Below are 22,336 nucleotides of genomic sequence, written 5' to 3'. Positions count from 1 at the left end.
GCAATGTAAATTATGAGCAGGACTGTACAAAATTCAGCTTTATATATAAATTTTGCATGAATAGGATAATAAGCCATATCGTATTTAATCCATAAAGTTTCACAAACCTTAGTTTAACTTGACTCGTATGCTGTTACTGAGGATTCTTCACATCACCCACCTTTAGTGCAAACTGATTTGACATCAGTTAACATTCTCCAGGGTTAAAATGTTTATTGCCAATATACAAAACACACATAGAAAACATACAAAACTCGTTACATAAAAAAATTCAAGTTTTGAAAAAGCCTCGGAAAAAGCTCTTGGCCTTGTTTGCCTCTGGGCAAGTCCTCATCTCTTAATACTTCAGTATCTCCTCTGTCTCGGGGAGAAGATGGTGTTGGGGTTGCTGTCTCGTTCCCTCTCCTTCTCCCGCTCCTTTTGGCTGTTCGGGGACAGAGCCTCCTCCAGCTTCTTTTCAGTCTTGAAGAGATCTCGACCAGTGCGCATGATGTGCTCCTCGATTTTGCGGTGGCGCTTCATGTCTGACAGTACTTTGTCCAACCGAGCTTCCCTTTTCACAGAGGAGCGGGATGAAGATCCTGGGAAAGAAGGTAAAAAATGGATCATAACCATCACTTTTACTGTGGTTTCAGAATTTAATAAAACCCAACAGCGAACAGCTAATAGTAGATGATTAATGTGGCTTATGCAGTTCATCTCAGTGCTTATTGCCTTGTCATACCTGGTGTTCTGCGTCTGTTGATGAAGGCATTTTTCGGAGTGGTTTGCATTTGCTCTTCATCAAAGTCAAACTCAGTCGGAGTTGGAGGCCTGGAAACAAAAATAATGAGGCTTCTCATATACAGTCGCTGTAAACAAACCAGAGATTAAATTAAGAGAAATATGAATACTGACTTGCGCTCTCTCTCCTCCCTCTCCCTGTCCTTCGCTGCCTCCTCTTCGTCATCTCTTTCAGGTGAGGGGGTATGTTCAGGCGTAGGAGGCCTCCTAGGAAGGGGCACAAAGTCCAATTCCAACATCTCCCCTTTAGCGAGGAGCTCATAGAGTCTTTTAATCTCAGTGGGAGGGGGCATCCAGTTTTTAGGGTCCTCCATTTCCTCGTCACTGTACGCAAGCTCCCATTCGTCCACTACCGCAGCCTGCTTTCCCTCTTCACCATCCACCGCTGTGTCTGCCTGAGGTTCGTCTTTGTGCGCCTCGCCGTCCACCGCGTCTCCGTCTCCATCTGAGGAGGAAGCAAAAATATAGAGAAAGATGTACGTTCAGAGGAAGGCAGGAATAACAGTAGAACTTGACAATATATTACTACAGATAAATTATATTGTGTTTATACACAACTCTTTACAGTACTACACATATTGCATATTAAAAAGGGTAAAACTCTTTAAACAAACAAATAAGTCAAAACAAGAGTAATCATACATATTGCACTCGTTCATATGTTTTAGATCCTTTAACAACAAAACAAAGATTTGATTACAATATCATCATTATTATTAGTATTATTATTAGTACTATTATTATATACACTGAGGAACACTGCTTTAAAACAATACAGTTTTTCTTGTCAGTGTTGTCTTGGGTTTACTTTAAACTGACACATAGTGTTAAATTAAACTTGCTCTGTGATTTTTCATGATTGATATCACTTAACTTACACTTACCAATTTCATATTTACATATAGAAATAGAACAGAATAGATTCTGTATTGAGCCCTCGAGGGGAAAATTAATTTTTTCAGGTCTGAAATACACACACACACACACACACACACACACACACACACACACACACACACACACAAAGGGCTCACAGACATACATGCAAATGTGCAGAGATAGTCCATACTTTGGTGGACTCCCAATCCCTACAGACTGAGCTACTCTTATATTTATTTCATTACCTTTTCTGCAGTTACACCCTGTGGTCTTACATTTTCTGCTCTTTTACACTTTCCTGGACATGAGCACATATTTTATATTTTATATACCGAGCTTGCAAAAATCTGTATGCAATTATAGTTTACCAACCATTCACTGCATTATTTCCTGCATTACTCATTCTGGTTTTGTCACATTAGATATGCATCAGTGCATGTAAATTGGACTTTAAGACTTTCATGTGCTGTCTCTTTCTTTCTGTTTCTTCATGCAGTTACCCTTTTCATCCTTGCTTGTCGTGTCCTCCTCCGTGGCAGCAGTCATCTCCGTGTCCTGCTGCTCTGTGTTGTCCTCTTCCTCCTTGCCTGCTGCAGGTTTCTCTGCGTCCTTCACACCCAGAGCCTCTATGCCCTCTGTCAGTGAGGAGTCTGTGGCCTCAGCCTGCATCCTTCCCGCTGCTGGTGAACTTTAGAGCCACAGATCTGCCAAACAGGAGCACATGAAGACAATTTAAAACAACTGCAGGTAAGTAGAAGCAGGCTACCTGAGGTAAGAGGAGCTTTGTCGGAGGTAATATCACTCCTGTAACATTTAGCAGGTGGCCCAATGACAGCTGTTAACTTTGCTTAAAGACAAACAGTCAACAAAGACACATAAAGTCATGCTGTCCTTATCTGACTTAACTTAAGTTAGCTGGCTAACGTCAGGCCTAACCGCCAGCTATTTCTCCACTGCAGAATACACCGAGAGATAACATACCTTAAACTGTCATTACCGACCGTCCGCTTTATTGTCGTGGGTCTGGTGTTTTAGCTAAATGTTGTGAATGAAAGCACCGCAGCTCGCCATGAGACCTGTTAGGGATAATAACCGATTATGTAGGGACGTAAACATAGCGCCATTTTGGACCAGAACAACTGTGTGTGACGATGTGCCTGCTCCTGCTGTACTGCGCATGCCCGCTGATTAAACAACACCTGGATAGGTCGCATCAACGGCGCCCGCTCAGCCAGCAGTTCAGCTGAGTGTATAGAGATCTACTGCTGGCACGACTCCCTGCGCACTGCGCAATCGCACAAAGGGCTGAATGCAAATCGTGCTGAATTTGAGTTAACACATCTTCAGCTTTATTATTTGTTTTAATTATTTACTTTAAAATGTGTACATATATGATCATAAAGCACGGCGTTGACTGCTATATTACACGTATGAATAAATCTAAATAAGGACGCGGGTAGTGCTGTGTCGATCGTGAACGAGCCGCTTCAAAGAGCCGACTCTTTTAAGTGAATGATGGGAGCTAGCTCCTTTCCATGAGCCGTTTTGTTTTTTAGTATTATGGTGCACTATGTACATGCAGTGACATTAGCGTTCTTATATTTATTTATTGTTTTATTTCTATGCTTAATTTTTTCTATCTGCTTTATGTAGCAGAGAGGTTAGTGCATTGATTGGGTGGTTTCAGAGCGTTACAATGGTCTGTAAATGCAATGAAAATAACACAGCATTACACAGCAAATACAGCATTTTGTTGGTATTAGAAAATGTAATTTTTACTTTTTAATATTTCAGTACAAAGAATGTATGAATAATTTAGTGATGCATACACATATAAATCACGGGTAAAAACAGCACTAAATTTGGCTGAATTATTAAAGGTATAAGTCAGGCATGTCCAAAGTCCGCCCCAAGGGCCAATCGCAGCAAGATTTCATGCGGCCCGCAGCTTGATCTTTAGATTATTTATGGCCTGCTAGGATTGTTAGATACTGTATGGTTGCCAGATTTGGCTTTTTTGGTTGACATAATGAAGCATTTGGACCTTTAAGTACATAACTGCTGATGTGTACCTGTAGGTGTGACACATAATTATTACTTTCTGAATGATCTTGTGAAAGAGAAGAGCAAGAGTGACGTTTTAAACTTTAATGATAACTTATTACTCATAATAAGGCATGTTTAAAATGAAGATGAGGTTAAGATTTGTATTAACTTCATGCAAGTTTAACGTATTGCATAGAATCAATTTTAACCTGTTTTTAATGTTGTATTCTTGTAATTTGATACTACTTTTATGGTTCTTTTTATTTGCTTCTGTTATTTGCTGTCTACTCTCATTTATTGTAAGATGTCCTTGGGTGACAGGAAGGCGCCTATGATTATTGTTATTGTTGTTGTTATTATTATTATTACTTTATACTTTGTTATCTGACTTCAGATGTGAAAGAAAGGCAGAATTGTTTTTTAGATTTGTTGATACCTGATTGGCTTAGATTTGGTAAAATTGCAATGTTAGTATTGGCCCCCAGACATTTTCACATGTCAAATCTGGCCCTCCTTAAAAAAACAGTTTGGACATCCCTGGTATAAGTGATAAAACATCGAGTCGTTTGGGAGCCGAAATAGCCGACTCTTCTCGGTGAGCTGAGTCAAATGATCCGGCTCACTGAAAAGAACCGAACTTCCCATCACTAGACGCTGGACGTCAAAGAGGCGCCAGTGTTTCTGATTGGTCGACGGCAGCTTCCGGCCGCAGCGCTCTGCATTTGAAAAGTGTTCGGTTAGGAGCAGGAGGCTCGAGCGCCATTGTTAAAGGACGACGCTCGCGATGTTGCTAAAGGCGAAACTCGGACAATAACGAAGGTTTTGGTCAAGGAGTCAGGAAATAATAGAGGTAAGCCTTAATAAAACATTAGTCATACACTCAGTGAAGAAGTAACCGTCTTTAGCTGGGCTAGTTTGAGAAGTAAGAGACGTTAACTACGGTTAGTTAGCTTAGCTTGTTATTAGCCGAGGGAAGCTGTCGTTGATTAATAAAACGTTGCTCATTATTGTTTATTTTTTTATTATGAGGTTAATCTGTGCATATTTGTTAACAATCTGCATTATTCACCTGCCACTTTTCACCCATAAAGTAAAACAGCATGTGTTGGCACGCTAAGTAAACCTGCTTTATGTTGTGATGTGATCCAGGCCTTTTTGTTTTTTGTTTTCAGGAGCTCCAACATGGCTCAGCGTGTGGCGGTGTCAGATGGATCACACAAGAAGACGACCAGGGTTCGGGTAGCTGTTCGCCTGCGACCTTGCATGGGCAAAGAAGATGAGAAAGACGAGGGACCGTGTGTACGAGGCCTGGACTCCCAGAACCTGGAGATAGTCAACTGGAGGAACGCCACAGAATCAGTCAAATACCAGTCAGTGTCCTCAGCATGATTTAACTCATCTCTGGATCAGAGACAGCAACAGAACCGAGTCCACCAGTGGCTTTACTTAACCTTCCTGTTGTGTTAGCTTTCCGTTACCTTCCCCGGTGTCTTAAATCAGCTTTAAAATACACTAAAAACAATAACTTATCATTCAATTTTTGTCATCTCTTGGTTACCTTGTTAGGCTTCCTTATCCATGAAAATGTTGGGTTTAATATTTTTGGTGTGGCTCTCTGGGCATTTTTTTAATCAGTGTGTGTGTGTGTGTGTGTGTGTGTATGTATGTATGTATGTATATATATTAATCAGTCTCTATTTCAGTTTTTAAAAAAGAAATTAACCTAAAGAGAATCATAAATAAAAGGTTGTTGTGTTACTTGAATATTGCTCAGAGGTATAGAACACATCTCTGAAATGAATGCTTGATTTTTATTTTATTTTTTTAATATATTTGTTTCATTTTAAAATTAGTAACTATAGTAACTTCTATGGTGTTATGGGTCAGTTTCAGGTTTTTTTTCTTCAAGAAAATGTAAAAAAAAATAGATTTTTGTTAGCGATAGAATTTATAAACACTGAAACACAGAACAGGTCATAACACAAAATATTGATGTGCAAGTTCAAACAACAACCAATCAAACCAATCGAAATCAGTTACTACTTCCAAAACTATTAGAAAGCTAAATCAGAGTAAAAGTCTCTGTGTGCAAGAACGTGTTTAGATGCATGTGATGTTCTTTGCAGAGATATTTGTTGCGTAGCTCAACACATGTTTTTATGTCAGTGACTCTGGTCACAGCAAACCTTGTGATACCAGGGCTCATTTTTGATATTTTCAGCAGCTGCCCTGTCATGTGCATGTTGAGGTACTAAAACTCAACTTTGTGTGCTCTGGATGTTGTTTCAGCTTTGACGCTTTTCACGGTGAGCAAACCACCCAGCAAGAGGTTTTCGTCTCATCAGTGAAGCCCACACTGCCACACATACTGAACGGACAGAATGCCAGCGTTTTTGCCTATGGACCAACAGGAGCCGGTATGTTACATAATGCATTTGTTGGCTTGTACATTGATTATTAAGTGCATTTTAAAGATGCATAATCGTGGCACATCCAGTCTCCAGTTAATCTCTTAATGATATAATTGTATATGATGTTTCAACCCTTTTCCAGCTAACTCACAATGCCCCTTTCCATAGGTAAGACCCACACCATGCTGGGCTGTCCAGAGCAGCCAGGTGTCATCCCCCGAGCCGTTCGTGCCATCTTTAATCTGGTCAAAGCTAAGAAGGAGGATGAAGGATGGGACTACAGCATTGGCATGTCTTATTTAGAGATTTACAATGAGAAGGTATGTATGGTTGGCTTTATAGACCGTATAGTGTGACCCACCCAGTAGCTCTCTTGCTTTCTGTCTATGGTTAAGAATGTGAAAAAGGAGTTGTCAGATTAATAACGGTCTATTTTATACCCCGTGCCATAGACTGTCAAAATTCGGTATTAGGGGGCTATGTCTGCCATTCACGAGACAGTCTGTCAAACATCTGTTCAGCATAGTAACACGTCTGCATGTTTATCGCAAAAGGAGCCATTTCCTGTTCAGTTGTTGAGAAATTGGTCGGCTACAGATTTGTTAGAAAGGAGAATAGTTGATTCAGGGTGAAAGGGTGTTTAAATTAAAACAAATAAAACTCACAAATTACCTTTTATATATATTTTTTAAATGGAGCACAAACTCATGATCATGTAAATGACATAGGCAAAACCAGTCTCCACCCAACCAAAGCACTAATGAATGAAAGAAAGCACTCCTGTACCTGACTGACTTGCTCTCATCTTAATTCAAACCCACCTTATAGGGAGGTGCTGTGCTCACCTCCCCACATATCTTTAAACTTCTCTCCACGTTCTAACAACTTCAGTAGCTGCTGCTTTTTTTTTTTTTAACCAAGATCTGTGCTTCTTCTTGTTTCTTATCTAAATAACTTATAGTTTCTTTGCTGATGTTGTGCAATCTATAAATGTTTCTTTCTCTCTCGCTCTTTCAGGTGCTCGATCTTCTCTCGCCAAGCTCCCAGGATTTGCCCATCAGAGAGGACAAAGACAAGAACATCCTCATCCCTGGCCTCACTCACACAACCATCGACTCCTTCTCGGATTTTGACAAACACTTTGTCCCCGCCAGCCTCAATCGTACTACAGCTTCTACCAAACTAAACCAGCGCTCCAGCCGCAGCCACGCTATCCTCCTCATCAAGGTTTGATATGTAATCTGATCAACTCTTGAGGGAAGACTTCCCTCCCGATGTTTTCGTCCATGAGTTGCTGTTTTATGTTCATTTAACTGATCTGTGCATGGGTGGACAGTCCTACAGCATCTTAAACAGGTTGTGGCCTCTGAGCGGTAGGCCAGAATTTGGTAGCTGGTGCTAAAATCAATTCTCTCCTGCAACACTCCCGTTAGCAAACTTTGGGCTTTCTGGGATATCTATGGAGAGAAACAAACTGGTTGTCCTCTGACTAACTTTGTCCTTGTTTAACATTCTTACTTCCTTTTTAATGTATCACATTTATCATAAATGTCTCTTGCTGCTTCATCTAACCTTTCATTTTTCTCTTTTGTCCCCCTCCACCATGTCTGACCTCTGTGTCGCTGCCACTTCTCAAATCTTTATCTCAATGATCCAGGTTGTCCGGACACAGCGCGCCCCTCCCCGCAGACAACAGACAGGCAAGCTGTACTTGGTAGACTTGGCCGGATCTGAGGACAACCGTCGCACAGGAAACCAGGGCATTCGTCTGAAGGAGAGCGGCGCCATCAACCTGTCTCTCTTCACTCTCAGCAAAGTTGTGGACTCTCTTAACTCGGGCACTGCCATCCGTGTGCCGTACAGAGACAGTAAACTGACGCGGCTGCTACAGGACTCGCTGGGCGGCTCGGCACACTCCGTCATGATCACCAATATCGCGCCTGAGTACAAATACTATTTCGATACCTTCAGTGCACTCAACTTTGCAGCCAAATCCAAACTCATTGTAAACAAGCCCTTCACCCGTGAAACTGTGGCTGTGCCTGTGCTGCCAGGTGAGAAATGCACTTTTCTTTTCCCCAATAGGGCTTGTTAGTATGGAAATGAATAGACTGGGGGGAGAAGAGGAAGTTCTGACAGACTTTGAGGCCAATAGGGGGCACCCATGTCACATCCCAGAGGATGATTAAACAGCCAGCTGTCTCGAGGATGTGTCTGGACATGATGATTGTCCTTTTTTAATATTTAAATGTTTGCTGTTTGTTTGATTCATTCTTTTTCCAAATGCGTCGCCTTTGTACTTCCCTGATGCTGTTTTCCCCTTGTCTTTAACTCAGGCACTGCAATGCAGCCTTACCATCTTTCCATCTGAATCGCTTTACACTCTAGAGAACTCCACAAACGGCACTGCCGAACTGCACAGAATACTAAACTGTTAATTTCCCCGCTGCCTTTATCTCCAGTGAAGCGAGCCAGGGAAGACCACCAGGCACGAGGCTCTGGCACCGAGCCACAGAAGAAGAAGCAGAAAGAGGAGAGGAAAACCGAACATGATGGTTCCTCGCCCTCTGGACACATTCACAGGTTAAATACCACACACACACAGAGGGGGGAGAGAGAGGGACCTTTTGATGTGTGACTGAAGAAAATGCATATACAGCCACCCAAAAGCTACCACATCAAATTCAATCCATACAGCAGCCACTTAACCCAAAGCCTCAAAGCAATGTGGGCCAAGATTTTATAGCTTGTGCTGAATGCAACTCTCTGCAGCGCTCCCATTGGCTACAGCTGCTGTGCCTACCGGGATCTGTTTGGGAGAGATACAAGCACTGCTTTCATGCCATCTGTTTATTAGTTTTGTCTGTCTGGGCCATGAGTCTCGGCAACAGCCTTTTTGACCTGTAAGTGCATTTCAAAGCCCCTGACCATCCGACCACCCCTTCTGATTTGTTTGTCTCGTTCAGTCTCTCAGAACCGTCAGTGATGGACAGACTAATAGCTCTGGAGAAGCTGATGATGAGCTGCAAGGACAAAGACAGACTCGGCATGCTGAAAGATGTGGCCCAGTCTCGCAAGGAGATCCAGGTGATGACACACCTACATCAAAACTTAAGGGGGGTGCATGTAGCCCGGCATAAAAACCACGCCCAACCTTTGTCTCATCACCACTTGCCAACGCCACCAGATTTAACTCATTTGTGGATATTTGAGCGATATGTTTATTTATTTGCAGGAGCTCAAAGAGAAGCAGATGGAGTTTGAGAGCAAGGCCGTGCTGTTCAGTCGCCTGGCTGGAGAAAAGTCCAAACAAGAGCCCGCCTTCAAGAACAACGTGGCTCCTCTGCAAAGAAAACAGTCAACCGCCACAAAACCCAATAAGCAGCAGGCTGTGGTTCAGCCTCTACAAGGTCGGTCAGAGACAAAAGGCTGTAATTAAATTAAATTGCATCGATTCACATTTGAAATTCAGGTTGTGAGAATGAACTGACTCATTATTTAGTGGCAAATAATGGGAATAACCACCACATTAAGACTAAAGACTAAACCGATTCTGACTTTTAAATTGTCCCAAAGAAAAACTATTGTCATGTTGTGTTATGCTCTGTCGCTGATGTCACTCACTAATTCTCTCATGTTGACTCACTACGGAAGAGCTGCAATAAGATACAAAACCTTAGTCTACAATCTAGGAGCCAGAATGTATCAAATGACGATGAGGAGGAATTATTTTTACACCCATCAGCAGCGTGGAGACTGAGCCATAAAACTTTCTTTGGTACCCGTCTTACACATTTGGCTTTGTTACAACATTAAACCCCAAACAGAATCTAAAATTTGGACAGTTTGGCTTCAAAATCTGGTTGTCAATTTAGCGAGTTCTCCTGTGTTGAAGATTTTCCTTGTTAGGTGAATGTAACATTGATGGTTTATGTGGTTTCTTCCCAATCAGTGTCGCAGCTCCAGCCTCTTCAGCAGCTTGCGGTGGTCAAGAAACAGTCCGTCTGTGTCAAGAAGAAAGAGAGGAAGCTTTCAGACCAGGTTGAGGTCAGCATCCGAGCCTCGACTGTGCTGCGCTTAGCTCGACACATCTGCAGAATTGCAAGCATCAGAAAGGAGCTGACGTAGTGCATTAGCTTCAATTTGTTTTTTGACTCGACAGTTCCCGTAAGATCTCAAATTTATTAGGCTAAAATTAACTTTTCCAGACCAATCTAGGCAAATAAAGGCTGACTGTTAAAATGAATCTCATCAGGTGCTTTTATGATTTCTGTTGTCTGAAATGCCATTGGGCATTTGTACAGTCATTAAACTGTATTTATCTTCTCTCTCAGCTTCCAGATGGCAAAGAGAACATAATGAATGATGGCTGGGAGTCCCAGCTGGACACATCGGTGCTGGAGCAGTCCAGACAGAAAATCCTGCAGGTTCTCAATTCGGGCTCCCTCAAAGAGCTGAAGGGTCTGCAACAGATCGGCGACAAGAAGGCGAAGCTAATCCTGGGCTGGAGGGAGATCCACGGTCACTTCACAAAGGTTAGCAGAGAAAACTTCTTTAATCGTGTAACTCCACATCCTCTTGTCTTTGTTTTCCCGCCTTCAGTGTTTGATAGATTTTCATTTACTGGCAGTGACCTCATGTGACTTCTTTTGCAGTTGGAAGATCTGGAAAAAGTCGAGAGTATGACGGAAAAAAGAGTTTCCTCCTTCATGAAGGTGAGCCAGGATTTCAATGAAACAGTTGTTCTTACCCGTGGTAGCAGCACGGCTCTATAACTGGCTGTCAGTCACTCCAGCACTTTGCTTAATACTAAAACATCTTACCAACTACTGGGTGAATGAAAACACGGTAAGTCCTATAGATATTGGAAAGCAACTGACTTTCAGTAGCAGCTCCATGATGACATTTGTGGTTATGAATGAAATATCTTTAAACTGAATGGTTTGTAAATTATTAGTTATGGCCTGACTGTTCATACAGCACCATCATCCAGATAAAATACTTGAATTTTCAACTAAATCTGACGTTTCCTCCAGCCTCAGCTGTACTTAATGTTTTGAATAGCATATGTTAAGTAATTTGAGTTTTATGTCGGTCTTCATATTTTATTTTCTCTATCTGTACTGATTTCTCCTCAGGGGATCAATAAAGTTTTATGACCTTGCTTTCACTCCTTGCTAATGTTTCTTTTCTCTTTTTTTTCAGGCAAATCTCCTGAGCGCCATGGGGAAATGATTTTAATTTTTATATATTTTTTTTAAATCACTGACATGTCTGTGTATATACTGAGATGCTTTTATTCGTAATTATACTTGTTTTTATGATATTTTTGTAGTTACTACCGTGATCCAGCTGATGGCGCACTCTTGCTTTTTAATAAATGTCTCACATGTCATTGAACGTTTGAGTGTTTTTTTTATTTTTTATTTATTTCATGATCATAAATAAAAGTGACACACTTTCACATGAGGTTTTACCCTTACCCTGAATGCCCTCTCAGATCAGTCACATCCCATCCCTGAGGAGCTCTTCTTCTTCTTGTCACATATGAAAACATAATTAGGGTTATTTGTGATCCCTTGTCCTCTGCGGTGGAGATCTGTGAAGCTCCATCACCGGGTTCACTGTTGGGTTTTTGATGTGAGAAAAGGAGGATGCTCTAATCGTGCGCCCCCCTTCCCTCCTCCTCTCCCTCCCTCCCTCCTACTCCTCACATCACGTAGTCTGGCTGATTTCACTTTTCATTTCACACACACACACACACCCCTCCTCTGTGATCCACCCTGCCATCCAGGAGACTCCCTCTCCATCCCTCTATCCATCCATCCGGCACACTGCGCTGGAACAAGGCGCCACAACAACCCCCTCCCCAGCCGCTCCTCCAGCTTTAACAGGAATATTATCGGATTTTCTTTTAGTCAAACCTGTTTTTTGTGAATTGATTGTTGCTTTAGAGGAGATGTTTGGTCTCGTCTGAGGCTTTTTTTTTTTAATTTAATTTGTTTGGACACCACCTGAGAATAAACGTTACCACGATGCCGAAACAAGGAACGCTCCGGCTGTGTTGAGACAGACGCTGGACTAAAAAGGTCAGTTTGACTTATCATCTCAACCTGTGTGTTTGTGTACAGCATTAATCTTGTCCATCATAATTCAATGCATGTGTATTTTTTATTTTTGCTTATCATCATCGTAGCAGCTCATCCACTGAATCCAAACCAGCAGCAGCTAATTAATAAACAGCTCTCCTCCTCCCTCCTCCTCCTCCACTCGTCTATCCGAGCATTTTTCCTTTGTCCTCATCCTTTTTCCTCCTCTGCCCTTTTTTTTCTTTTAACCTTTTGTTCTGTACCACCATATGCCAGTGTATGCCTGTGTACACATCATGAATAATGGTATGTACACACCTGCACGGAGACCATGGCCGCTACTATCGTTTCAAAGGAACCTGCCTCCATGCCTTTGTACTCCTCACGTCTTTGTGACCTGTTTTTTCTTTTTCTTTTTTATTACCTGTCACCTGATATAAGATTTAATGCCTGATTTACAGCCAAACAAACCTACCCAAACATTTACCTTTTATTTAGGATTCATCGTGACATAAGGAGGAATGAAAAAGAAATGCAAAATAAAAATAAAAAAAAAGAGGATGAATGTTTGAATGAGAGTGCATTATATCCCGATAATGAACCTGGATCAAAACAATAATGTAGATAAAGCACCATATATATTTAGGGACTGTGTCAAAGTTATCAGTGAGAAGCAGGGACATCCCTCTTGACTTCCAAATAGAAACACAACACCCCCTCCTAATGTCTCTAAATAATATGACATTACAGAACAATCATTTTACTATGGTATACTCTAATTTAAACCACAGCTTTAATATTTTAATAACTAATAACACAGAGGCAGAGTTACATTACATTTACATTTTTTAAATAGTAATTGTTTAATTACAGTTTTCATTTTTCCTTGTCAAAACTTTCCTTTATTACCCACAATGCACCTCAAGAGCTGTTTTCGGTGTGTTATGCTGTTCGCAGCTAATGTACATTTCATGTATCTCCCCCTGAGGCCTCAAAAGGTTTTATATATAGCGATTCACTAGACCTGAAAACAGACTTTGATGTGGAAATCAGTGGAAATTCCTCCTTTAATTGATTCATTTTCACATAGCATCCATGGAAATTCCTCCTTTAATTGATTCATTTTCACATAGCATCCAGATTTAAAGTTAGAAATTGAATTGGTTATTGCCAAAATTGTGTAAAAACAATAAAATCATGCATCGTGTTTACAGAATATTCAAGCCACTCTTTACTTTTGAACAAAGCTGTGAGATGTTTAACATGTTTCAACTCATTTACTGTAGCTATGTTTTCTGTCAAGAGGCAAAAAAGTCTTTTTTAGAAATGTAATGCTAAATCACTAATAAAAATAAAGATAAACATTGATTTTATTAGCTTCTAGCTGATTTTGATGAGGAAATTAAACCCTTGATATTGACACAATTGTTGTCCTCCTCCTTATATTTCTACAAAATGAATTGTGTAAATGTTTTATCTTACAATTAAATAAAATGTAACTATGAGGTTAGCAAAAGAATACCCAACTCTCTCCCTTTTCACCCAACTGAATAATTTTTCTACAGTCCCTGAGCAGATGGGAGGGAGCAGCTTCTGTTTACCCAGATGGTTAAAACCATTTTCTGGCCCCCAGGTGTAACTTCAGGCAGCACAAACAGGACTGGACCACAAACAGAGGCTTCATTTTGATGTCAGCATGGCTGTGAACATGATGCCATGTCCCGCCATTTGGCCAGGGGAGGAACAGTTGCTGGACCAGGATGCCTCTCTGTCGAGCCAAGCCCCCATCTCTGAGCCGTGCCTATCAGCAGCCAGCGGTGAACAACTCATCCACAGCAGCAGCCCGGCCAGCGCGAGGCCCCCACGCAGCAAATCTAAAGGAGAGCTGGTCATAGTCATCAACGAGAAGCTGAAGAACAGTAAGTGACTTAGTTTGACCTTATAGTAAGGCAGCAGGGTCGGTGTATAGGGGTGATGCAGCTGCTGAGTCGGCTCATTTGGGGCAAGTCAGATTCTAGTGCACAAAGGGCTCCTGGGAGAGTACACACATTTATCTCTTCCAGCGTTTCAAACATTTGTCCTGTCCTTTTTGTCCCTCATGTGTAGGTAATGGGATCCATGCAGCACCTGCAGAGTGCACGTCCCCAGTCATCTCCTCTCCTCCCAGAAGGCAACACTCCATCTCTTACCCCCATCACGGCAAGACCAGGAAAGGGAGCAGGGCGAGCTCCATTGGCTACACCGCCTTCTCGCCCAGGCCGTCGCTTTCTCGCCACTCCAGCATCGCCACGAACCCACCATTGGACCGGACCAAAGTTAAAGACTACCTCCTCCTGTCCGTGCTGGCCTGCTTCTGCCCCGTCTGGCCCATCAACATCGTGGGATTTGTCTACTCCATCATGGTAAGAACAGGACCTTCTGTCTGGCTCGTTATTTTCGACTGTTTGTTTCTATTTTTAAAGTGTTTTTTTAAACTATAACCCAAGCTAACAGATGGTCCAATCTTCCTCCCCAGTCCAAGAACAGTCTCGAACAGGGAAACCTGGATGGCGCCGTGCGTCTGGGACGTGTGGCCAAGATGCTCTCCATGGTGTCACTAGTTGGAGGGACGGTCATTATCATCGCCTGCATTGTCAACCTGGCTAGTGAGTGTCCCAAATCTGACCTTTAAACCTTAACCTCACCCTTTTTACTTCTCCTGATTTTCTTCAATCCTGATCCTCCGGGCCCAAAAACCTGCTACAGTCGCCGTTTATTCTACCACAATATTTCGCACAATATGACTTGTAATCACTTGATAGTATTCCCATTGCATTAGTTACACACATCTTCATACACTGCAGCACTTTAGCCTTTAGGAACTCTGTCAACGCTAGACAAAGATCAGAACATATTAATCACATTTGCATCAGTCAAATCTACATTTTATGACATGTTTTTCTATTTGCACAGGTCGGCCTCCGGCCTCCAGCTGTAACCAACTGCATGCCTCAGATTGCTGTGTGTGTATCTGTAGAGTGATATGTGTAGTCTGCTGTTTGTTGTTGTACGCCTTGCCTTTGTTTTGCTTGTACAAAATGTGAAGTGTTGTCCCTGTACCATATGTATACATATACATATAAATATATAGATAATGTATGTCAGTGTGTAAGGTGTTGACGTGCTCACAATGTACATTTATTGCACCTGGCAAATAAAAGTATTCTGATAACAGATCAGTGATTTACTTTTTAGTGACTTATTAGAGGCTAGTATTTGTCTTTATGTACTGTATGTTTAAATATAAGCACGAAGGGTCAGTCAGTTAAATGATTCTTTGTCTTTTAACCTAAGTTCAAGCTGATATTTATCTCTCCTTTGTTTTTCAATGCACACAGTCTCAGCCTGTTGGGTCTCGTTAAGCCAAGAGAGGTCCTAATTAACTTAACGACTGGGAGAGCAATTGTACACACATTTTGAGATTAAGGGCTCTGGGACTCAACAATCCTTGTTTTTCTCGTTATATAATTGTCCTCTGTGGCCTGTGAAAGTTTATACATCCATATTAAGTTGCAGTAATATATAGCTCTTCAACTAATACGCTTCCTTTTCTTTTTTTAGTAAATGTGAAAACCTGAGTTTCATCCCATGATGAAACTGGATAAGGCAACTGACCGTCTGGCCCGCACCTGCATCACCATCTTTACCGCCTAGTCATTACCTGGATGTGTGACAAATATGCACCCGATATACAGTGCTTACTTATATTTCTGTAGTCTATATAAATCCCTTTTGCTAATGGAAGAAAATAAAATATGCAAATGCTGCTGCTCTGAGTCGGGGGAGGGAGGGAGGGTTTTGTCCATCTGATGTTAGATGGAGAAGGGAGTAGACAGTCCAATCGGTCCCTTTGTACACTGGTCAACACGTTCAGAATGATTCTTGAGAAAGACACAAACTCTTTGAGAATCCCATCATCACCTGCAGAACCGACTCGGACAAGTTGGACGAGAAAACCAGTGGAGGTGATTACAGAATGTGAAACCGGGCGGGATTGCCTCACACCTTCAAGTCCCAACAAAATGTCTGCCAAGTCCATCCTTCACCGCACCAACAACAGGATAGCAGTTACAGCTTGCCGTTAAATTGCCTTGGACACGTGGAGAGGCTCTGGGATTTGTGTCCCTCTTGGAATCACAGAGCAGAAATTCACCCAATTCCCTCACAGAGACGAAACACTTTCAATCGCCACGTGTCCTCTTTGTTTCAGACTCTCCTCTGTGTGGTTCTCATGACTTCCTGCCGTACATCTTGTGTTTGAGATTGAGTGTATCGGTGGCAAAAGAGGATGAAAAAGAGGCTTACCGAGGACTAGCTATGGGTGCTAAAATGGAAGGGATTATGGAAAGTCTCGCACAGAAGGCACAGTCATCACCGCAAGAAAAAAATAATGTGCCAAAAAAAGAATTTAGAGGGAAAGTTTCTTGCTTTGTAAAGACCCAACTCTGATCACAGACTTGCTGTTGTAAAGAGGAACACTCTGCTGCACCTTTACTGTATATCTGCTCGACACCACTGACCACTGTGAGCTGGGGAAAGGGTACATGTTCACACACACACAAAAAAAAACCCTACTGTAGCAAAGATACATTCATTTTACAGTGAAGCTAAATATGCCACATCATCTATAACCTGATCTTTTGATAATGTTTGTAAAACATCATTTTGGAACAGAGAGACGATTTCGTAATGGGATGGGATGAAGTACTGTGCCACAGTTGACAGACGGTGGTAGTATTGTATGCATCGGCATCATTATTTGCTTAACAAATTAAATAGCTTGTGATTGCAGTCAAAGTTGTGGCTGGGAGCCTCAGTCTGCATCCGCAGGGAAGCTCGTACTTTCAAAACCAGACGGATTTTGACATTTTCTGTCCCTGAAACAGCAACAAACACCTTAATATATGCCCGTTATGTTGTCTCTGGATGGTTAATTTGCAAAACCAGTTCATTGGACTCTGGTTTTCTGGGTGTGGTATATAAATAGAACTAAATTTCTAATCATTATTACTATTATTGTTAATATTATTATAATAATTGAATTTCCTGTGTATCCTGAACTAACCTCTAATCTTTATCTACCTGTGATTCTCACTGTGATCTGAAACTCCTAGGTTTCATTCCTGGATTTTGAATCATGTACAGAAACGCCACAGTTTCTCATCACGAGTTGACACCTGCAGTTTTCTGTAATGATTAATATGGCATTTTTTTCTCCCCTTTGTTAGTACTTGATATGTACATTTAATTGTAATCAACAGTTGATGTATTCTGCAGATATAAATCTCAATATTGTGATAATTCTCTAGTTGGTATGAGTTAGCATTAAGTAGTTATGATCTAACGTAGGCACAGAAATTGTCGACTAGCCTCCTGACAGTCATTGTATTACCACCGGGCTTCTATAATCTTTGTGGTTATTGGCATGTTGTCGATTTTTTTATTAATGTATGATGATATAAGTTGAAAATTACAAAGATAAGATGGCACCTGGAATATTATACTTCTGCAGCACCTTCATAATAAAGACACAATGCATGCAAAGTGTTTTCATTGTTGTTTTGAAGAGATGGCAGAGCAGCAGAGGAGATCAGAGAGATTTGTCCTGGGAGAGAAGGACTGTCAAAAGTCAGAGATATCCAGAGAGCTTAGCTGCTGCAAGAGATTGGGATTTAGCAACTGCAATAAATAAAAAAAGAAATAAATAAGGGCAAGTATTAATGTAGTTGGGCGTGCTGTGATAGTGTGTGTAAACTGCAGGGATTGAAAGCGCATGCTGTTGTCAGGCAGTGGAGCGGAGACGGCAGCAAGGGCGAAATGCTGAAGGGAGAGGCCTCGAGCCAAGGAAATGCACCGTATGATCGACTGTAATGAGAAGTAAAGACTCAGCTAAACTTCAACTAAATCAAAGCGAAACATTTATTTTTTTTCTCTACGGGGTTTGAAATCCTCAAAGCAGCTATCACTGTGTGCTGCTCAGGCTTTCCTTTTTCATATTTATGAGCATTCATAACAAGAGTGGTTATTTTCAGAATGTCAAAAAGAAAAAGAAAAGTTAGTAGTTTTAATTTTTACATCCAAACTGACAGTGATGAACATTTAAATGTTGTTTTGTGATTCTAACAGTGTTGCATGTTCTGCACCGCAATGGCCAACTCATACATTAACAACACCATAACTTAGTCAAGACAGAAAATTTGCAATTATTTCAATAATTGATTCATTGTTTGAGTACATTTTCTAAGAGTATGGTGGCCCAAATGGTAAAAACATAACATTTCAGAAAAAAAAAATACATTTCAAACACTGTTTTCTGATGTTTAATAGATCAAATATGTAACTTATAAATGGAGACAATAATCATTAACCGCTGTCCCAATAACAGCCACATGTGCATCGTTGATAAATGATAATAAAAGTAGTGTTAGGAGCTTGCTAAAGAATAAAGAGACGTGAATTGAGTGCTCTGTTGTAATAATAAATTCATAAAATACTGCACACATAACATAAACATGACAATATCACACAGAGCTCACGGTGAAAAAATAAAACTACAGCAGCAGAAGTGAACGCCTGACACCAGCAAATTCCTCCTCACCAATGTTAGCATTTTGACAGCTAAAGGTATTTTTCTTTGCACTCAGCTAATTTAACAGTAGCTATACAGTAGAGTATGGCTCGGTCGGGGGATCAGCATATCAGACAGGGTGACATCCAGATGTCGTAAGTGGGTCAGGGATTATCCAGCTGGGTCATACAAACACTGAGGCTATGAGTCAACTTGGCAGCGTTTGAATCCATCATGATCACCCCTGTCAGTCCGCATAGCAAGTAACAGCATAATGAGATACACTGACCTGTGGCGATGCTGTTCTATTAGTGCCTGTTTAATTTGGAAAGAGAGCTCGAGCTGAAAGAAAATCATTATCTGTGTGAATGAATGCTCGGATGGATTATTGTGGATTTTCAATTTTGGAGAGAAGAATTAGTTGTTGTTGAAACTCAACAACATTCTTTTTAATACGACAGTGAAAGTTTCAAGATCAGAGAACGAGTATGAAATAAAGTCTCACTTCAAGAATCTAGTCAACTCTATTTAGTAACATCTGTGTGGTAAACACAGTTACTATTCGACAATCAGAGGCTGTTTCCATTTGCTGTCATCAAATCCACTGACTATTTTCTGTGACCGTCACTTTAATCTGACACATTAGTTGTCAGAAACAGCCAAAACTGGGATACACTCACAGTTTACATTTTAACACGTCATAGCAAGAAAAGCACAGGTGGAACTAATAGCTTTAAAAGCCTAAATAGAGCAGAAGTTTTTTTTATCTGTGCTTTTTTCTGCTATGAATTTAGGTAAAATGTCTGTTATAGAAAGGCGAAGACATTTTGACTTGTCATAGAGGGAAAGAAAACACATAGGTTTAGTAATAACATGAAGATTTCTTTCAAAACACATTAAATATGTTCGAAAAGAATTGCTGGAAACATTTGAAAAGACTTGATGTTATATGATACATTGAGGAGTTAGAGGTTAAAACACGAGTTTTCAGACCAGGATTTTGTGGGCGGTCCTTAAAGGGTGGCTCGATGACACGCTGAGGCCACCCTGAGCATACCCCTGCACCCCTAGCAGAGAGCCTCGCTGGCTGCTTTCACTCAGGATGTTGTGTTTGTTCTGTAAAACCAGGCTTTCATCAAACTTCTTAAATCGTTTTAATTAATATTTAATGCAACCTGTCAGCGGTGACTGATTTGCCATTGAGTGCTTTGATAACGACAGACAAATGAATGATAAATAATTTATTTTCAGCAATTTTTTACATGAAAACGTATCAATGTTAAGTTAACTGCATTTTACCGTGCGCCTCATAAATCCTCCTCAACACCTGAATGGGCAACAAGTTCATCCGAGTGCAGCACGACCTGTTTTTAGACCAGCATCACATTAGTTCTTTACATACTGCATAGATGTTGATAAATTACACAATCAGAGAACCACAAAAATGAGGTCAGTTGGGGAGTTTACCAAGCATATATTTATATATCTATGTATATATAAGGAACAGTTGCAGGGGTGTAAATATAGACTGTGCAGGCAGTGCAGATCCTCTACGGCCTGTGCGGTGGGTGGGCCCATAGAGAGAGCAGATCTTTGGGAGAGAACAGACTTTTGCAAAGGATATAAATATTTAAAAAATATAAAATATATCTATAATAAAACATCTGTGGTATGGTTGTGTTGTCCAGTGTCAAGTCTCTAAAATACCTGTAAAATCCAACACATTGTTAGTAGTGTGCTTTATATCTAGTAATTAGCATGCACTGTTGCCACCGAACAGTTGTGATGCTTCTCCATACACATAATGATGTGAATGGATGTGTGTCCCTTCATACTCTTTTACAAGAGAGATCTGGACCTGAGAGGCAAAACAAATAAAGAGTTTGACTAACTAAAAATGTTAAAATCTTTAAAATGTGTTACATTTTGTGTTGGAACGCCTCCAAATGAAGTTTGTGTCCTAAATCACTCCAAGCTTAGAGTGTGTGTGACCCCAAAAAATGCAGTTTTACCAACTTTAGAATGAGCTAACTGTGACTAAGTGTTCACACTAATGAGCATGTGGAAAATGTGTCACAAGTAATTTAAGTTAGAAAATCTAGTCATGAATCTACTTATGATCTGGGTTCTAATTAAGTACCTTTATAATATTTGCATGAGGCTTAATTGAAACGTGAAGTTTGCTTCAGGCTCATGTTTGGCCCATTATTACTGTACAGACCTACTGCCACACTTCAGCAACCCCTGCTAGCTGCTACCTTTTCATCACAGTCCTGGCTAGGTGGCAGTAATGTGCTCATTATCGGCTCTTTAATGAAGTCTGCTCACCACAGGGTGGATTCTGTCCGTCTTAGGTGAAATATCACTATAATATTTCTATAAAGGCTCTTAATTTGTCTGTGTATCCAAGAGGGACTCCATGCTGTGGGGTCTTTAGTCCTCTTTTTATCTTCAGTTTCTTTCTTTCATTTCATTCATTCATTTTCATTGTTTACTAAGCTGCCAGTTTTATTGCTTGAAAAAAAAAAGAACATTTTTAATAGAGTCACTAACAGTAGCTCAATAAGTGCTTATTAGAATCATAACCAGACAGGTTGGTGCTGAGATTCACCATTTTGGTGAGCTCTCGGTATCTTGCATCGCTATTCATTATGTGTTTTCTCATTCAGCAGCGATGCTGGCGCATGACCCTGCATACAGACACAGCTTGGGTTTAAATAAAAAAGCTGCTAAACCACTGGATTTTAGATTAATCCCCCCTGAGCGAAAATAACAACTGTTGTTTTGTTTGATGGCTATATTAGTGTCTGTCTGCATCTTATTCTGTCTCATTTTCATAAATCTTCTTTTGGATGTTAGTCCAGCTCTTGAGACTGTTGATTATTATGGCTGAATTAAACATTTTTATCACTAGCTGGTTATCTCTTGTATTGTTTTTAGATGCAGATCCACCTCAGAAAGGTTGATAAATGAATGTTCTCTGTCCTTAAATGTCCTCTCTCATTTTTTTTTTTACAGAGATCTCACTTTAGATCCTCGAACAGTCCTGCAGCTTTCAAAGATTAGATCTTTTTTTTTTATCAGCAAAAACATGTTTTTATTACATCTGGACCTGGACTTTTGCAATGTTCTGTATTTTCAAAATGACTTCACAAAACCACATACTTTTCACAAGTTTCAGCCAGTGTGTGTATGTGTGTAATCCCAGTTTAGCATCTTTAAATTTTCTCACTGTGAACTTTTAAAATCTAAATGATCACTTTAAGACTTGAATGAGGCATGCTAACATTTGCCAATTAGCACTAGGCAAGTACAGCTGAGGCTGATGGGAATGTTAGTTTTGAATTTTTTGGTCATAACGTATTAGTATTGCCTTGGACGTATTATTAGTATTAGACGGATGAAAGACAACTGACGAGCAAAGTTACTACAGTTCATCCTGAGGCAGGCATGGATGTTACTGCTACAGCTGTGAAGATATGTCACTCAAAATCACAAATGTCAACCTCATGGTGGCGCTA

At 40.7% G+C, this 22,336-nt stretch overlaps 3 protein-coding genes across 6 annotated transcripts; 2 read left to right on the top strand and 1 right to left on the bottom strand.

Moving 5' to 3' along the window:
• Positions 1-198: 198 nt before the first annotated feature.
• pagr1 (PAXIP1 associated glutamate-rich protein 1) lies at positions 199-4,948 on the bottom strand. Of its 2 annotated transcripts, none has more exons than XM_027289618.1 (5): positions 4,832-4,948; positions 2,163-2,366; positions 898-1,228; positions 725-813; positions 199-581 (listed from the first exon to the last, which is right to left on the bottom strand). In XM_027289618.1, exons 2-5 carry the CDS (start codon positions 2,329-2,331, stop codon positions 346-348), a joined length of 825 nt encoding a protein of 274 aa, XP_027145419.1. In that variant the 5' UTR covers positions 2,332-2,366; positions 4,832-4,948; the 3' UTR covers positions 199-345. The 2 variants fall into 2 exon arrangements, with proteins under 2 accessions (XP_027145419.1, XP_010739132.1); XM_010740830.3 differs by lacking the exon at positions 4,832-4,948 and adding an exon at positions 2,644-2,847.
• On the top strand, positions 4,388-11,519 carry kif22 (kinesin family member 22). Of its 2 annotated transcripts, none has more exons than XM_027289615.1 (13): positions 4,388-4,558; positions 4,858-5,078; positions 5,998-6,125; positions 6,288-6,439; positions 7,137-7,346; positions 7,777-8,173; positions 8,582-8,702; positions 9,086-9,206; positions 9,355-9,529; positions 10,072-10,166; positions 10,454-10,654; positions 10,775-10,834; positions 11,325-11,519. In XM_027289615.1, exons 2-13 carry the CDS (start codon positions 4,891-4,893, stop codon positions 11,352-11,354), a joined length of 1,878 nt encoding a protein of 625 aa, XP_027145416.1. In that variant the 5' UTR covers positions 4,388-4,558; positions 4,858-4,890; the 3' UTR covers positions 11,355-11,519. The 2 variants fall into 2 exon arrangements, with proteins under 2 accessions (XP_027145416.1, XP_010739133.3); XM_010740831.3 differs by having other exon boundaries at positions 4,389-4,558; positions 4,881-5,078.
• Positions 11,520-11,729: 210 nt separating this feature from the next.
• On the top strand, positions 11,730-17,791 carry prrt2 (proline-rich transmembrane protein 2). 2 transcript variants are annotated; one of them, XM_010740832.3, is made up of 5 exons: positions 11,734-12,208; positions 13,842-14,127; positions 14,315-14,610; positions 14,724-14,853; positions 15,809-17,791. In XM_010740832.3, the coding sequence occupies exons 2-5, from the start codon at positions 13,905-13,907 to the stop codon at positions 15,823-15,825; spliced, it is 666 nt and encodes a 221-aa protein (XP_010739134.1). In that variant the 5' UTR covers positions 11,734-12,208; positions 13,842-13,904; the 3' UTR covers positions 15,826-17,791. The 2 variants fall into 2 exon arrangements, with proteins under 2 accessions (XP_019128643.1, XP_010739134.1); XM_019273098.2 differs by lacking the exon at positions 15,809-17,791 and having other exon boundaries at positions 11,730-12,208; positions 14,724-15,424.
• The last annotated feature ends 4,545 nt before the right edge of the window (positions 17,792-22,336 follow it).

Source organism: Larimichthys crocea, chromosome XVI, assembly GCF_000972845.2.
Source record: "Larimichthys crocea isolate SSNF chromosome XVI, L_crocea_2.0, whole genome shotgun sequence".
NCBI classification, from domain to species: domain Eukaryota; kingdom Metazoa; phylum Chordata; class Actinopteri; family Sciaenidae; genus Larimichthys; species Larimichthys crocea.
This window is presented reverse-complemented; position numbering and strand designations above follow the sequence as displayed.

Coding starts and splice junctions, on each gene's coding strand:
- pagr1 (XM_027289618.1), bottom strand. CDS start 2,331: ATGCAGGCTGAGGCCACAGACTCCTCACTGACAGAGGGCATAGAGGCT. Junction 1,229..2,162: donor GACAAGCAAGGATGAAAAGG/GTAACTGCATGA, acceptor CTTCCTCCTCAG/ATGGAGACGGAGACGCGGTG. Junction 814..897: donor AGGGAGGAGAGAGAGCGCAA/GTCAGTATTCAT, acceptor TTTTGTTTCCAG/GCCTCCAACTCCGACTGAGT.
- kif22 (XM_027289615.1), top strand. CDS start 4,891: ATGGCTCAGCGTGTGGCGGTGTCAGATGGATCACACAAGAAGACGACC. Junction 6,440..7,136: donor TAGAGATTTACAATGAGAAG/GTATGTATGGTT, acceptor TCGCTCTTTCAG/GTGCTCGATCTTCTCTCGCC. Junction 7,347..7,776: donor ACGCTATCCTCCTCATCAAG/GTTTGATATGTA, acceptor TCAATGATCCAG/GTTGTCCGGACACAGCGCGC.
- prrt2 (XM_019273098.2), top strand. CDS start 13,905: ATGGCTGTGAACATGATGCCATGTCCCGCCATTTGGCCAGGGGAGGAA. Junction 14,128..14,314: donor CAACGAGAAGCTGAAGAACA/GTAAGTGACTTA, acceptor CCTCATGTGTAG/GTAATGGGATCCATGCAGCA. Junction 14,611..14,723: donor GATTTGTCTACTCCATCATG/GTAAGAACAGGA, acceptor CTTCCTCCCCAG/TCCAAGAACAGTCTCGAACA.